Source organism: Ascaphus truei, chromosome 9, assembly GCF_040206685.1.
Source record: "Ascaphus truei isolate aAscTru1 chromosome 9, aAscTru1.hap1, whole genome shotgun sequence".
Classification (NCBI taxonomy): Eukaryota; Metazoa; Chordata; class Amphibia; order Anura; family Ascaphidae; genus Ascaphus; species Ascaphus truei.
Window position 1 is genome coordinate 60,118,865 of NC_134491.1, and position 17,692 is coordinate 60,136,556.

Here is a 17,692-nt window from a genome sequence, read left to right on the forward strand (position 1 = left end):
GCCCCCCATTTTCCTCGCGCCGCCCCCCATTTTCCTCGCGCCGCCCCCCATTTTCCTCGCGCCGCTCCCCATTTTCCTCGCGCCGCCCCCCATTTTCCTCGCGCCGCCCCCCATTTTCCTCGCGCCGCCCCCCCCCTTTTTCCTCGCGCCGCCCCCCCCATTTTCCTCGCGCCCCCCCCATTTTCCTCGCGCCCCCCCCATTTTCCTCGCGCCCCCCCCATTTTCCTCGCGCCCCCCCATTTTCCTCGCGCCCCCCCATTTTCCTCGCGCCCCCCCATTTTCCTCGCGCCCCTCCCATTTTCCTCGCGCCCCTCCCATTTTCCTCGCGCCCCTCCCATTTTCCTCGCGCCCCTCCCATTTTCCTCGCGCCCCTCCCATTTTCCTCGCGCCCCTTCCTCGCGCCCCTCCCATTTTCCTCGCGCCCCTCCCATTTTCCTCGCGCCCCCCCCCTTCATTTTGCTCGCTCCCCCCCTTCATTTTGCTCGCTCCCCCCCCCTTCATTTTGCTCGCTCCCCCCCCCCTTCATTTTGCTCGCTCCCCCCCCCTTCATTTTGCTCGCTCCCCCCCCTTCATTTTGCTCGCTCCCCCCCCTTCATTTTGCTCGCTCCCCCCCCTTCATTTTGCTCGCTCCCCCCCCTTCATTTTGCTCGCTCCCCCCCCTTCATTTTGCTCGCTCACCCCCCTTCATTTTGCTCGCTCCCCCCCCTTCATTTTGCTCGCGCCCCCCCCTTCATTTTGCTCGCGCCCCCCCCCCCCTTCATTTTGCTTGTTCCCCCCCCCCCCTCCTTAATTTTGCTTGTTCCCCCCCCCCCCTCCTTTATTTTGCTGTATCACACTCCTCCTCCCCCTTTTCCCCCCTCGCCCTGCACTCTGTGCCTGCTGCAGGTTTCCCGGGTGTTACACAGCTATATATATATATATATATTTATTTTTTTATTTTTACTACAGCCCTTCCTGGATGAATGTGCCAAATCTGATAAAAATACTAACAGCAGGAATCTGTTCCCTTCTGCATTGTTCTCCGCAAAACCGTCTGTCCCTATTTATTATATTTCTCCATTCGTGGTTCCCTTACCTTTTCTGTGGTTAATTGTATTGAAAAGGCGTTTTGTGAATGGCTTCATCAATAAAAACATTAGTGTGTGTGTGTGTGTGTGTGTGTGTGTGTGTGTGTGTGTGTGTGTGTGTGTGTGTGTGTGTGTGTGTGTGTGTGTGTGTGTGTGTGTGTGTGTGTGTCACTGGTTGGAGGTTTATATTGTCCGAGCTAAGGGATGCTTAAACAGCCCTTTAGTATCTTCACCCGTTCACTGCCGGAGGGGCCTTTGTCGGAAAGGGTTGGGTCACTTATGCATTATCCTACCCACCCCTCTCTTCACCTCCTTAGCAGAGGATAATCTGCCCCGGGTCCCCTCTCCCTGGGTGTTTCCTTCTGAAACTGTTCCACAATGCTGTGACCTTCTTTAATATAATGTATGCGTTGCAGAACGGCCGCAGTATACACAGCGCTTTACAACGCTTCCAATCCAGGGGAAATAAACCACAACATAAGACAATGGGATCCTGTCCCAAAGAGCTCACACTCGGCTGACAATTTCTTATTTTATGTTGTTGCAGCCTAGGCACCCTCCAACCCCCCTCCCCAAAACCCTGCTGTGTGCATGTGATTTGCAGCCGGTGTGAGATCAGGGAAGCCATGCAGTTAATTTGGGGACGGACTTAACACTCCTGCACCGTTAATGCCAACAACCGAGAGCGGGGACTGCAGGCGCGAGAGGGCTGATGCTCGGGATTTGGCGCAGGGAATAAGCAGGCGGCAGCATCGAGCCATTGATGTGCAGACGCGCCCGGCACGCTTGTCTGGCATACCCGCTCCATCTCGAAATCCCCCGCCCACCCCATCTCTGCCCTAACCTAATGCTCCTTCGCTTCTCCTCCGTGGGCTAACGGGGAGGGGAGGGGGGGAACCGCAAGATCACCGACCAAAAACCACCTCTGGTTTTCCATCTGCAGGATCTGTTCTTTTAAGCCCCGGATTCTATCAGCCAGCCCGAAAACATGACATCCCCGGCCAAATTCAAAAAGGATAAAGAAATCATCGCCGAATATGACACCCAAGTGAAAGGTAAGTAACGCCTTATTTTTATATCCTTCTCATTCATGCTAATGTAGTTTTTTTGCGTTGCTAATTTGGAGATTCTTCTCGCCACCCTCTTTGGGGGCCCTCCCCCCCCCCCAATAACAGGGGCTGAGTCAGGAATCCATTTTTTTCATTTAAAGTGAGGTGTAGGTTGAGTTATCTGTAAGCATTTGTTTGTATATTTTTTAAAGGCTGGCCTGTGTTATGTTGGGGCAGCTGGGCCTTACTGCTTCAAGGCATACTTGTGCACCGCATGGTTTAAATAGCAGTGTTAACCATGTCAGCTATGTTGTATGTGTTGGGGGGAATTTAACCTTTTCACTGCCAGGGAGCCTGGAATGCATTTCTTTGTGGCACTGCAAATATATTGTGTCTGTGTGTACTGTATGTATATATAATATGTATGTTTTAATCATGGTCTTGGCAGCGTAATTGTAAAATCATTAATTAACAATTGGGCATTTCATTTTTAATTCCTTGCGTATTAATTCTTTTTTTATGGAAGCACTTGGCTGGGGATAAACTGTTGGGGTTTCTTCCGCAAATGGATTCTATAAATAGGGACAATGTGTCGAAACTGACACATGCAGCAGAATACGGCTATGGAATTATAATTGGTGGTTGTGTCTTTTTTGTGCAGTAAAAATGCATGTGTACTGAATATGTAAATGCATCCTGCAACGCGGGAGGGAATTGGGGCATGGTTTTGGTGTGTGCAGTGGAGGGGCTTGGATTGTGACATCAGCACTTGAGCGCTGTTCTAATCATGCGTACTGATTTCCCAGGATAGGGGGCCAGTCTGTGTTGTCTATGATGTCACAAATCAACATGGGCCATTTCGCTGACCTTTTTATTGTTTTTGTCTTTCTACAATCTGGTGTAATTTTGGTATCTGCAAATTAATCGTCCAAAGAAAGATTACAATCACACGTCTGTTTTTATAAGTTCAAGAACAAAGACAAAGGGCCAGTTTCAAGTTAAAAGGAGCCTTTTATCAGACATGGGGGGGGGGGGGGGGGGGAAATTCTAATTACTGTGAAATCAATTATGACACAAGCATTTACAGTTCTATGGGGAGACGATGCTCCATATCAGGTTTTTTTGTTTTTTTTACGATCCCAAATACCCTCTGAGGTTGGACATGACCCCTACCTCCTCCGTAGTAGCACAAATAAGGTCACAAGCATTTTCTTCTATGGGGGAGGGATGGGACTCATCAAATGTAATGCACAGTCCTGTTACTTATATGGGTTCTGGAGAATTGTAGGTTGGTTACAGGACCGGCTGAGGGTTCGCACGCACGCACGCACGCACGCCACGCACGCACTGAGATGAAGCTGTATGCAGAGTACTGTAGTAAGAGCGCTGCATTTTTTTGAACTGGTTAAACCTGGTTCGTAGGGTCGGTTCTTTGCGATTTGGGGGAAATCATCTTGTGCCTGAAGCACCAAGATTAGATTGTAAGCTCTTTGGACAGGGATGTCTCTTTCCTCCCCACATACAACCTAAGGCCTCGTCCAGGGTGGTGCTGAGCGGGCGCAGCTCACGCTGGACAAGTTGCGACAATGTAAGTGGCCTGCGTGGGCGGGCTCGCCTGCTTGGCGCTCCGCCGCTTGCCGAGGAAGCAAAATTGATTTTGCTGCTCGCAAGCGCGTCACGTGAGCGGTTCGCCCAATGAGGGCGAACTAGCTCCGTGACGTCGTGAGCGCGCACCTAGCAGGCCAGGAGTCGCCCGGCCGAGCAGGGCGGCGCAGCGCTGGAGCGCCAGCGCGCCTGTTTCCACGCTGGACGAGGCCTAAGGCTGCGTCAATAGACCGACCACGCTGAGCGATCACTGTCTAAAGGCAGTGATCGCGTCTATATGGTGTGCGCGTGGGAGGGGGCACGCGATGCGCGAGAAATCAGTCAACTGATTTCTCGCTCGATAGGGCGGTCACGTGAGCGGTTCGACCAATGAGGGGGAACCAGCTCCGTGATGTCACTGGCCCGCCCATAGACACGCCCCCGGACGGCGCGCGTACTAAGGCCACGGAAAGCACCCGCACGGCTGTAGTGTCTATGGGCACAGCCTAAGGCCGAGTTCAGGGTGCTTACTGCACGACGTGCGCGCGCATGATCGGAACAATGACCTGGTTTTCAATGAACCGTGTCGGGCTGCAATTTCTTGTGGCGGCAAAGTACAGCGTTGTCATTGCTACATTTTGCCGGCACATCCAAAATTGATTTTTTTTGGGGGGCGGCAGTCGCGTCACGTGAGCTGGTTCAGCGAACCGGCTCTGTGACACGTTGGCCACGCTGCAACCCGACTCTTGCAGCCTGAACACAGATCGCTGGGCTGCAGGAGCGTGCGGGGGAGGGGAGCTCGCAGCCGCAGCATGCGCCCTGAACTCGGCCTAAGCGTAGCCCAAGGTCTTCTCCAGGCTGCACAGACCGCCAGCGTTATGTAGGATAAAGCGTAGTTGCATTTCGTCACAGGAGACTCGTGAGGTTTAAAGGTGTATGTCCTTGACATCTGTTGTTGGTTTATGAATCCATCTGTCTGCGCTGAATATCATTTTGTATTATTTGATCTTTTGTCTCTTTTTTTAAATTTTTTTTATTATTTTTAAATCGGAGGCTCTGTTAAGGATATGTGTTTGAAACAAAGTGTCCGGGAGATTAAAATGGAGCTCTCCCCTGAGCCCAGTGCTGTCTAAAGGTTACCATGGTAACCAAAGACCCAAGAGATTAGGAAAATCGTGTTTTTTCAACACTAAAACCATTAAACAAACACAGGCAGATATATTACAAATATTGCTGCTTTAAAAGGTATATCACGCCCCGTAATATACCTACAATTTCACACCGCTGTAGTTTAATCTGCCCAAACCACTTCCAAACCTTTTACTTTCCTTCTGTGGAGATTCCCATGGGACCCAGCTACCCTCGTTCTCTTTCCCCCCCCCCCCCCCTCTCCCTCCTGAATAATGTCAGGGCTTTAGTCTTCCAGAGAGATGAGCAGTTTGCCAAAAAAAGGAAACTTGTTAATGTCTCTCCTGCTTTTTTTTTTTTTATTATTAAATTTATTACGGTATTATTATTATGAGGTCTTAATGGCTGTTGTGGTTTCGTACTCTGAATACCTGGAAGGCATCTATTTAAAAAAAAAAAATGTTTTTATTTATTTTTTTACAGGCTCTTAAAATCCACCTCGCTAAACAGACGTCTCGCTTATTCTTAGCAGCGTTATGGACAGTCTCTCTTGACATTTGAAATGATTCGGTATAAAATAGAATTACATTTAATCTCCCTCTTTCATCCTCGCTGGTTATGTGATGGGTCTTTAACTCCCATTATGCCCGGCTAGGAAACTGTTGCCAGAGTAATGCATGGAAACAGGGTGAGTCCTTCTTGGCAGCCGATGTGTTTTTTTAGAATAATATTAATGCACCCAATTTTAGGATGCAGCCAACCGCACCCACAATCCCGAACACTGCACCCCATTCAGGTCTTGGTAGGTGAGGAGCAGGCTGGGGTATTGTGTATGTAGCATTTATTCCCATATGAAGTGCTGAATTTTCAGGCTTGGCGAATCCTCGTTCCACAGAGCTAAGGAAAAGCATAGCTACACATATAGATACAGCTAAAAATACACATACAGCTATAGATATCAGTACTCGTAGATATGTGTATATCATTTATTTCTAATAAGATCAAGACATGCTCAAGGAGCAAGATACAAACATAAGAGTTAAACTCCTGTAGGCTTTTGGAAAAGCTGGTGCTTAAAGTCCTCTGGCAACTATGGGGTTAATGAAGGCACACTTCAATGCAACCTGTGTTCTCTATATACTGTATATCTGCGGCTCCCTGCCTCAGGAATCCATCTCCCCCTTTAATCTTGCTATGAGTTTCCTCCCCATCCTTCCTCCTCCTGGCTTCTTACTATACACAAGCTGTCCTTTTGTCGTCCTCTCTCCCTTCTCTCCTTTCTTCTCTACTCCTCTCCTCTCTACTTCTCTCTTCTCTCTCTTCCTTTTCTCTTCCTCTTCTCTCTCTTCCTTCTCTCTTCTCTCTCTTCCTTCTCTCTTCTCTCTTCTCTCTCTTCCTTCTCTCTTCTCTCTCTCTTCCTTCTCTCTTCTCTCTCTTCCTTCTCTCTTCCTTCTCTCTCTCTTCTCTCTTCTCTCTCTTCCTTCTTCCTTCTCTCTTCTCTCTCTTCCTTCTCTCTTCTCTCTCTTCCTTCTCTCTTCTCTCTCTTCTTCTCTCTTCTCTCCTCTCTCTTCCTTCTCTCTCTTCCTTCTCTCTCTTCCTTTCTCCCCCCTCGCCTCTCCCGCTGCCAGTCGGTGCATCCTCTTTTCACCCAGCTGTGCAGGGCTCGCAGACGCTTCTGAAGAGGACATTTTTACCAATTGGAAAGCCTTGAAATTGGGCTTTGATGTATTTATTTTGGCAGGCTGCCTAAATGGCGATATCCATTCATCTGTCCCTTCCCTTTCTTTTACGGAGCCGCCATCCCGCGGCGACGGGTCACAATATATTTGTCTCGTAAAAATGATCTTTTCTTTACACGCTGCTGAAGGGAAAATCCACTTTTTGCTGTAAAAAAAAAAAATAGTGGTATATATTCCAGACTTGTGCGTCTTGTAATTGGGCGCTTGCGTGTAACTTTTCAAAGCCTTTTAAGCACGTCTTGAATCGCGAAACGATCGTTACATGTAGCAGAGAAAGTGTGGCATGTCTGGCGCGATATTTTATTTGCCATAATAGCGGTCTACTCTTCCAATGCAGTTTGTATTTTTAAAATGTGATTCTTCTTCAGGAGGTTTGAAATATGAGTGTTCGGGATGTTAAAATGGAGGCCCCCCTGTCAGAGCCCAGTGCTAAAGGTTTCCAAGATACCTCAGAAGCTAGAGATTCAGAAAATCATCATTTTGTAAAAAAATAAAAATTATGTTTTTTATTTATTTTTTTTGGAGGGTTTTTTTTACCACACATTAATTAGGGTGGGTAAAGGTGACAAAAACCCTCCACCATACAGTGTGCATTAAATACAAATATCACTTGTGAGCACATTCACATCGGTCTGCAACCCTGTGCTTCCCCATTATCTCTTGGCATACAGTGCTTCCACTGGAGCAAGGATTCTGGGTAATGACATGCAGATGATAACTTTTTTAATGTTTACTGGTTATGCTCTTCTTAACCCAGGCTGTGCTGAAAGCTGTGTAAGTCTTGTTATATAGTTCTTGCTGCTGGGCGGGCGCGCGACCGGTGCTGCATGTGGGCGTGCGCGTTTAGTTTTTAGGCTTCAAGCGGTGACGCGCGCTGTTGGGGGGCGAGACTCTGACGTCACAGCGTTGGCCGCGCGGTGATTGGTTTGTGGCGCGACAGCAGCGCGAAAATACAATTTTATTGTAATTTCCTGGTCTGCCACGCCACCGCTCACGGGCTGAGCGCGCGTCCCTTGTATAGAAACGTCTGGTAAACACAGCCAATTATTGATGCGCGCACGCTAGCGCACTATATTACACGTCTAATATGGTAGGCATAAGCTTAAAAATGGTCCATGTTAAAATGATAAGGCTGCGCCCCCAGTCCGACAACTTCTTCTGTCAGCATGAGCTTGAGGGGGCGTGACCAAAACACTGACGGGCCCTGATTGACTGAGTAGGTCATGTGACCCCCTCGGCACGCCTCAGTCAATTTAATTTGTCTCCGCAAGCACCCGTGAGCGTGGCCAGACGACAAGTTTAAAATTGATTGTGCTGACCGCGCCAAGTGCGGTCAGCGGCAGTGTGGACGCAGCCTAAGAAGCAAAAGGTGTGCTCATTTGCATGCCGTTACCCAGAATCCCTGGCTGCAGTGGAAGCAATGTATGCTAAGAGATAATGGGGGAAAGCGAGTTGCAGACCGACGTGGATGTGCTCACAAGCGGTATTTGTATTAATGTACACAGCATGGTGGAGGTTGTTTTTAGTCACCTTTACCCACCCTAATTTAATGTGTTGTAAAACCCTTCGACTGGTGACAAGCAGAGCTGCTGACCCGAATGTGCTCACATGTGGTATTTTTATTTGCCACGGGTTCTTTACAATCTTTATTTAACTTCTGGTAATAAGACGGAGTCATCAAAGCGCAGATTTTTGTTCTTTGTTTGGAAAGTAATTATGAAGCCATCATAATTCCGACAGATAAACACAAGTAGCTGGTATGCTGGAATTCCGTGTTCCCAGAGAAAAGTGATACATATATTTATCACAGGATACAAATAAGTGAAACGGTCACTCTTTTATAGGTTTTTGAAACTTAGGAGGGAGCCAATTGCACTGAGATGGTGTTTTTTTAAAAGTTTGTTTGTTTTTTACTTGCTCTGTGAGATTGAACCTTTTTAATGACGTGTAAATTGACCCTTCATCAAAGGCAGTTTGAATACATAGGAGGGGAGCACCGAGGGGTCATTAACTTATCAAATAACCACCTCTGACTCCTGTAGGGTCAGGATGTAACCCCCATGTGTTCTAGTTTCCATCGCAGTACAGAGCGGGTGGAACAGACGGGGAACATACCATTTTATTTACATTTCAGTTGTAAATAGAGCTGTGTTTAATATTTTACACTTGATTTTATCCTCTTGCGTTTTAATATGGCTTCTGTTGACCCTATAAATCTCTCCAGGGCCCTTCCGTTGTGATGCGCTCTTCCCCGGGCTGGGGTTGTTTTTAGCCCCATTCACCGAAATAAAGCAGTTCTTCTGTACTGTGAAGTGGCTTGATGTTCTATTAAGTAGGGGCCCATGACAGCTGGGTGGGACTGGGAGTGCGGTGCTGGGAGCCTGTGGGTGGGAGGTAGCTAGAGTTGGAGATGCCTTGTGTTAAAGACTTCTTTATGCCTTTGTGACAGCTGGTGACCTTCATCCCATGAAGGGTCAAATGGTCAATAGCTACTTCACTGCTGGAGAGGGTCAGCAGTGGATTGCTTTGCATGTGTAACGCAGGGTCCTGCAAGGACACACTGCTGTGCAACTGACAGATCTGCAGGCGAGTGCTGTGCATCACTGGTGTATACAGGCAGTGTGCTACCAGTCTGTCCAGCAGTGAAGCAGTTAAAGGTGTATGGGGGCTGACTGCTTGGTGAATTAAGGGCTGTGATTAAACAAAAGGCCGTGTGCCGGGGAACATGCAGGAATGTGCCCTTTGCAAGAGGGATTCTCCAGGACCACGTGCTGTCCATGTGTGTAATGACCATCTCTGTGCCAGGGCCTGGCCACGCCTTGCACACTTAAAGGGACCAGTTGTAGAGCGGGGCAACACTCCCTGTGTGTATTAACCCTTCAGTGCCCGTTGGCACGTTAATGTACCACGGCTGTGCATTTGGCAAGACTGGTTAATTAGGATGTGTGGGGGGGAGAGGGTCTCTTTATCTTTAGGAATTAGGTGGGTGGGGGGGGGGGGTATTGTATCCCCCCCCCCCATACATCTCTCACTCTGGGGAGAGGGGTCTTTTTGGGCCAGTGTGTTCTGTCCAGAGCTGTCATAATGAAATACGAGACCCCAGGAAATGCGTCCTCAATGTAGTAGTATAATGTTATCAGACACTAGGCCTCTCTTAGTGCCTCGATTCTATGGTGGTCGTTCAGGTTTTGTATTTCAAGCTCTTTCCCTCACTTTTTCTCTCCTTCCTCCCTCTCTCTTACTCCTTCTCTTTTTCTCTCCCTCTCTTTCTCTCTCTTTCCCCTCCTGTCATATGCTGGGATGCATCCCCTTTGCTTTGTGGCATTTGTTTACCTTGGCAGGACACCCTGCTGAGCTGAGCCTGGGGAATCCTATTAGCCACCCTCCCCCCCCCTCACTTCCCCCTGTCTAGCTCGCCCCTCTAGGATTCCTTTAGCCTCCTGACATTTTGCATCACACAGCAGCAAAGCCCAGAAACCGCACTGCACACGGCTACTGCAATATGTGCACCATCTGGAAGCAGAGGGGTTAACGGTGCATTCTCGTGGTGCACAAGCAGTTACTGAACAGATGCATGTGTGTTCTGCAGGTAGTGATTTTGCTGTGTCTGCAGCTCCCTCCCCCCCCCCCCCCCACCCCAGGGTGCAGATATGGGACAGGCCTCTGCATTGTGCTTCATTCGGTGTGCTCTGCATTTCTTCTGTTGTCAGGTGACAATAGCTGGGATAAAGAAGCAGAGAGCTGCAGTGTGGGCTTTTTCTTTGGTTTAGCAGAGTCTCATTCTGTTTCATTCTATTTTAATTCTTGGTCTCTATTCCTGTCTAGCTCGCTCGCCCATCGCCGCTCGCCTCTCGTACTCCCCTGTCTAACACCCCTCTCCCCCCCCCTGTCTAGCTCACCCCTCGTCCTCTCCCCCCTGTCTAGCTCTCCTCTCGCCTCCCCCACCCACTCCGCTCTAGCTCGCCCTTCGCCCCCCCTATCTCTCTCCAGAGGTGCCGGTGACCTCATCAGTGTCCTTCCCACCACAGGCTGACAGACTAGTCTGTACCTCCCGCTGCGGGGTGACCGAGACTGATTTCATGGGACATTGGTACCTATTGTCCCTGCGTTGCCCCACAACAGGAAGGGGACAATAGATGACCTAATGGTTCATTCTTTCTGTAAAACTCACAACCTCCGTTATAACTTTTTTTTTTTTTTGATGCAACGCTCTACAGAACATGGAATAACTTTATTACCCTTATCCCTCTCCCGTTTCCGAGATACAGATTAAAAACCCTTGAAAGAGGACAGCTGTTTCTGACTGTCAATTCTGCTTCTGCTGCAATTTTCGTGCTGCTTTATTACAGGGAACAGACTTGTGCAGAGGGCCATTCAGTCAAAATACATAGCTTGTAATTTAAGACATCTCCATTCCAAGCCTCAACATTTACAGAGCCCCGAGGCCTTGCCATGTATTACTTGTATAACAATCACACTCTTACACACACCAGTTCCCTGTATAGCATTTAAAGGAGACAAACACACCTTTTGTAGAATTGACACACACACACACACACACACACACACACACACACACTTCCCTCTGTAGAATTTAAAGGGATCACATGCTTACACACACCAGTTACTGGTAGAATTTTTTTTTAAAAACACACATTTTCCTCTGTAGAATTTAAAGGGATCGTGTAGGATCATGAAAGGGACACACACCTCTCCTGTAGAATTGAAAGGGATCACGTATATACACACACACACACACACACCAGTTCCTGGTACAATTTAAAGGGGAGGCCACACACACCGTTTCCCTCTGTGACTTCAATAGAAAAATCAGTACATGTGTTTTTTTTTGTCGAAAATATTTTCTGCAAAGTTTTCCGTGCATATAAAACCCCCATTTATTTATCACTGCCAACCAAAACTTCGACGTGTTTATAACTTTTTTTTTTTAAACGTTGTTTTATTGTAATAACACTTTCTCACTTTCTACCTAATCTACTTGGGTCCATGTTAGCTAAGCCATGCTACTGCTGTGAGACACCTTCCAGCAAGTCTTGATAAATAGGCCCATTTCGGCTCACTCATGTGATTCTGCTGTAAGGTTTCTTCCAGCACGGAAGGGGGGGTCTTGTGCAGTAGCACTGCTTGGTGAATATGGCCTTTCTCCCTCCCCCCCCCCCCCACCAACCCCCTCAACTTTCTTTGTATGATTCAGACGCGTGACACCGTTGCATATTGTTAGGATAATTAGATCTATATATCCATCTCGTCAGCCCTCATCGATCCACTGCTCGATGAAGCCGCCCCAATGATCTTCCAAGTAAAGCGGTTTCAGCCTCTCCATCAAATGTTCTTATTTCATCCTCCCACCTTCCTTTTGGTTATAGTCTGTTGTTTGATATCCCTTGTAATCTAGTAGAGTACTGTCTTGGTCCAGAGAGAATCATTTCTTTGTGTGTACTTGCCTAAGCTCAGAAGGAGAGCAGACGCTCTGATTTTTAACTGGGTACACCTGCTTCAGATTAAGTAGCTATTTTGAATTTTTTTTATAATCCTTTCGCTGCCAGACAGGCCTGGCACATTATTTTTTTTTTTTTCTTTCTGTGCCTTGTTAGTATTTTTTCTTCCCTGTCCCCTTCGTCCTTGGTCCCCTCCCCAGAGTGTTAAGAGAGAGAGATGTAGCAGTCTTATCAGCTCTGGTACCCGGGAAGTGTAAAGGTTGCCATAGCAACCCCCTGCTCGTCTGAAGATGCTTGGTGGCTGAAGTATACCAGGATGCAGACACCTCTCTGTGATGCTGCAGCATCCTCCCATGTGAACACACACTCGCCTGCAGTAGCAGACGTGCGCACTATCCTACCCTTCCCTCCCCCACCTCCCCCCATGGATACAGTGCAGCAACACTCTGCTAATTAGGATTTCATTTAAGGGCGCGGTTCAGCCACTAGCAAATTAGCATAATGCAGTGTAAACTGATGGATAGTATCTCCATACATCTCCTGACTAGGGGTTGACAATAACAAGGCGTTTCCTATAACTATGTTAAGAATTGTATTAGACAAAATATTTGATAAATACTGTATCTGTTTTAATAGGAAACGCAGAATGGTACACTACACATAGACGTTTTTGTTTAAAAATGAAGATATTTAATTGGGGCGAAGTGACCCTCGATGTAAGGGGAGGAGTACGGCTAACCTTGGGGAATGAGGGGTCCTGCATCACGTTTAAACTATCTGCTCTGTATTTAAAGTGGCTGCTTTCACTGTCACCAGCTGTCCGTAAGACATCACCGTGGCACATAGCAATACCGCGCTAATACATTTCAATATCGGCTTACCGGTTTATTGCCCAACCCTACTCCAGCATAAGCGTGTTGCACAAACACCCTAGCCCTGATGCGTTTGAGGTGCAGAGGTGAAACTATATAACCATTATGGCAATCCTCCCTCTGTTTAAGCACTTTCCTACTGGTGAAATTGGAGTACTCTTTAAAATACATGTTGACATTATGAATGCTCTAGTCATGCTTAAAACTGCTCTGTATTGCAGTGGGTTTAGTTTTGGGGTAACCATACAATGCTTGGCAACAGCTGCAATGCTGCTTTATCACAGCCATTTGAAATCTGTTTTTTTTAATGTTTTATACAGTGTCCCTTTGTATATAAAAACAATGTTATCTTGAGCCCTTGTCTCCCCACTGCTGGGTGAAGTCTCCTCCAATGATCTTCTTCCATGTCCTGCGGTCGTAGCCGCTCTTCTCCATGTTACTCCAACACATTTTCAGATTTCATCCTCCCATCTTACTTTTGATCATCTTGGTCTTAATTTCCCTTGGAATCCATTCAAGTATCATTGTGGGTCTCTTTCTCTCTTTCTCTCTTTCTCTCTTTCTCTCTTTCTCTCTTTCTCTCTTTCTCTCTTTCTCTCTTTCTCTCTTTCTCTCTTTCTCTCTTTCTCCTCCTCTCAAGGCGCAGTCCCCTACGTGTAGGATCTAATGTCTACTAACTTCACTAGTTCAAATGTTTCATTCTTAATCTCCTGCTGTCTCTGTCCCCTATCTCTCTTTCTCTCCCTCTATCCGCCCGCTCTCTTCCTCTTCTCTCTGTTTGGTTTCCTGCTCACAGCGGCAGCAGATGGCGATGGGAAGTGACCATTTGCCAGACACTGCACACAGCCGCAGGCCCCCCCCCCCCTAACATACAGCACGAGCTGAAGCGCCCCCCCCTCCCCTGACATACAGCACGAGCTGAAGCGCCCCCCCCCTCCCCTGACATACAGCACGAGCTGAAGCACCCCCCCCCCCCTCCCCTGACATACAGCACGAGCTGAAGCGCCCCCCCCCCCCCCTCCCCTGACATACAGCAGGAGCTGGAGCCCCCTCCCCTCCCTCACTGTCTGTGAGGAAGTGACACAGTTGGAAAATACCACTTAATGCATTCTCTTGTGCTTCTCTGAAATCCTATTTTGAGGGAATGTGCACTAGGATTTACCTGCTCGGGAGGTTTAAAGATGGAAGTACAGTCAAACATATTTCTCACCCTGTTTCCTAATAGCTACCCTCCTCTTTCCCACAGGGCTAACCATGGAGATTTCATTGTAACGGTTCTCACTTTTTCGGGCGTTAACCCCTACAATGCCAGAGGTGCAATAAGGCTGCGCTTACAGTGCCAGCGACGTTGACGCAGGCTGCGGTTGCTGGAAAAATCAAATTAAGATGACTTCCAGCGATCGCGACCAAGCCGTAGCTCCGTTGCGTTGCGCTTACTATAAGCGCACGTGACTGGGGCAGTGCATTTGTTTTGGTCGCAACATAGCCGGCACTATAAGCGCAGCCTAAGGCAGGGGTGTGCAAACTGGGGGGCGTGCCCAGAGATTTTCATCGGGGGGGGGTGCCGCAGTTACAGAGGTCCCGCGCTCACCCCCAAGGGGGGAGCGCGCAAGGCCTCTGTAACGTTCTCCTGCCTTGTCTTCGGCGGTGCGTTGCCCCCGCGGCGTCATTTGACGCAGGGGGTAAACTTTGTGCGCCCCTGCAATAAGGAATGAGACTGTCCCTAATCTGCCTGGCAACACATGACAGGACATATGGGATTGGATAAGGAGAAGAAAGGATAGAATGTGGAGATAGGGAGTGACAGTCTGAGCAGAGCCTGACAGAGGTGAAAGAGGAGGCTTGTAGGAGACTGCTAGCAAAGGACCGACCATGAGAGACGGACACACACACACGTGCATACAATACCCTTTCCTGCAACTTTTGAGTATCCTTTGTGTATTAAACACACACCTCACAAATGTTTCACCCATAACAGGCCTGCAACGCGACTGCATATATAGAGATCTAGATATATGATATATATTGTGATGCCCTTTAGGGAAAGCTAACTACACAGTAGCTTTCACCCTCACTAGTTGGATGGCCAGCTAAGCTGGTTCCCATCCCCAAAACATGCCCTGACATAGGCAGCAATGTATACAGTCTCTGCACACAATAATAAAGCGTTTTGCTTATCTGTTAGTCCTTTGGAGCAGACACCCCCGCTTCAGCACGGTCTCTCGTCCTCCCTTCCTTAGGCTGCGCTTATAGTGCCTGGCGATTCGACGTTGCAACAAAACAAATACATTGAATCCGTCGCATGCGCTTACAGTAGGCGTGACGTAGCGACCAAAAATTTGGTAGCCAGTGTTATTTGATTTTTGGAGAGACAGTTATCACATGACTGGTTTAGAGACACACAGCGCCTATTGCACTCTGCCCTCCCCCTTGGTGACATCACTGGCCTTTTCGCCAGCGACCTCACTCAAACTTTAAATGCAACTTTCGCTGACGGCGACGGGTGACGTAATCGGTCATGTCGCCGGCAATATAACCGCGACCTTAAGGGAACTTGGCCCCACGTGAGCTCAGAGTAACTCTCCTCTGTAGATCCACTGTCAAGGGCTGTGCTTCTTTAGCTGGGGAGCACTTTTCTGTCCCCCTGTCTGGGACAGCAGTCTCTCACTCTGACTCTCGGCATGGCTCTCTTCTCTCTCACATCATGTGGCTGCATCTCTAGTCACTTCCTGACTATTAAAATCTCCATGAGCAATCAGGAGTTCAGCCTTCCTCATTAGGCACCAGCTGAACTAACTACTTCTAAGGCTAGGGCCATGGTGCCTTCTCCCATGCGGAGGCCGGCTTTCCCTGGCCATGGTGGGGGCGTGTTCCTAGTGACGTCACAGAGCTGGTTTTACTGATTTCTCACGCAACACGCGCCCAGACGCCACATGGACGTGAACACTGCCTTAAGGCAGTCTGTTCGCTCAGCGGCCGCACGGTCTCCGGCACCATGTCCGAGGCCTTAGGCCTCGGGCATGGTCGGCGCTTATGCGCTGACCCGTGCTGCTGCTCGGCACTGAGCCCCTGCAGCTGCAATGAGAGCGGCTTTAGCAGGGGCTCGCGCACGCTTGCGGAAGCGTGTCTCTCACCGAGTCTTGAGATTTTCCTGCTTGCCGGAGCGCAGGGCCGGTCACGTGAGCGGGTCGCCCAATGAGGGCGAACCAGCTCCGTGACGTCACTGACCCGCCCCCGACACGCCCACGGACGGCGCGCTGTGTAAGGCCAGGGAAATCACCATTTTCCCTAAGCCTCAGCGTGCCTCCGCACTGTTTTGGGCACTATGTCCCAGGCCTTAGGAGGATTAACTCTGAGAGCTGAAAAGGTCCCTTGCTGCAATGTTCCAGCACCTAGAGGACAGTGATGGTATCACAATAAATATATCTATATCCTTTTTTTGTGGCGGGGGAGGGGATGCGGCTCACTTGGCGTACGTGTCCATCTCCATGACAACGCGGCATCACATGATGCTGTGGGTCACGCGACGTCACCTGACCCAAAGCGTCATTTGACGCCGCAGGGGGGCGCGACATAGGAGGAGAGCAAGCGGGGGTGGGGGGAGCAGCGCAGGAAGTTTGCGCACCCCTGCAATAGAGTTCTGTTCTTTTGGGCTTCTATACTTTAGACCAGCGGTGCATGTGAGGCAGCTCCGAGGCGTGGGGGGCGCGAGCAGAGAGGTAGGCAAGACTGGGGCGCAGCAGCAAAAGTTTGCACTCCCCCTGTCCTATCTATCGCCAGATCTCCAACGCAGTGCTGGCAATAATATTGGACTAATATAAGGGCAGTGTCCAAATTGCGTAGTGCGTGTTCAAGAGGAAGAGATGCCGGGTTAATGCTGCCCAGGGGTCCTAAACTACCGGTTAATATATTCACAAGTCTCATCTGCTTTTATTCAAGGGGACCAATTATGGTGTTACTAAGGGAGGACGGACTCAGGCCCCGCCGTTGCGCTAGAGCCCTGTATTTTGGACACTGTCCAGTAAAAAAAATAAATGGGAGGTAATACTGGACATGTATGTGTATACTGTATTACCTCTCTGGACATAGTGACCAGGCGGGCGTGGGATTTCCCAGAGCAGGGCTCTGCTAGGGTCAGCTTCCTCCATCCCGATTGGCTGGATCACCCAGCAGCAGCCCATCAGGAGGAGGTGTCGGGAGCCTGGGGGTTGGGCCAAGGAGAGGAGGAAACACTGTGCACCTCCTTTCGCCATTGTTTACTATTTTTTAGAGAAGCCACCTGGCAGTCCTGCACAGCGCACACAGACTGGGAATAGAGGGGTTACATATAGAATGTAATCTTTGTATGGAATTAATGAATGTAATATACTGGTACTATAATGCACATTACAGGCATACCCCGGTTTAAGGACACTCACTTTAAGTACACTCGCGAGTAAGGACATATCACCCAATAGGCAAATGGCAGCTCACGCATGCGCCTGTCAGCACGTCCTGCACACCAATACCGGCTCCCTACCTGTACCGAAGCTGTGCGCAAGCGGGGAGACTATAGAGCCTGTTATAAATGCGTTATTTATATCAGTTATACACGTATAGGATGATTGCAGTGCAGTACATGCATCGATAAGTGGAAAAAAGGTAGTGATTCATTTTAAGTACATTTTCGCTTTACATACATGGTCCGGTCCCATTGTGTACGTTAATGCGGGGTATGCCTGTAAATTAATATTTTATACTGCGGGTCTGTGCAACCCAGGGTAAATAAACCCTAATTAAAAGGGAAGCTGGCAG

General features: G+C 48.8%; 1 protein-coding gene across 1 annotated transcript in view; it reads left to right on the forward strand.

Annotated features, from left to right (window-relative positions):
• Positions 1 to 17,692, forward strand: part of SRGAP2 (SLIT-ROBO Rho GTPase activating protein 2) — a 58,126-nt gene that overhangs the window by 1,873 nt on the left and 38,561 nt on the right. Inside the window, exon 2 of the mRNA XM_075615155.1 lies at positions 2,011 to 2,122. Coding sequence (XP_075471270.1) covers positions 2,056 to 2,122 — 67 coding nt within the window. The 5' untranslated portion in view covers positions 2,011 to 2,055. The remainder of the gene's footprint in view (positions 1 to 2,010; positions 2,123 to 17,692) is intronic.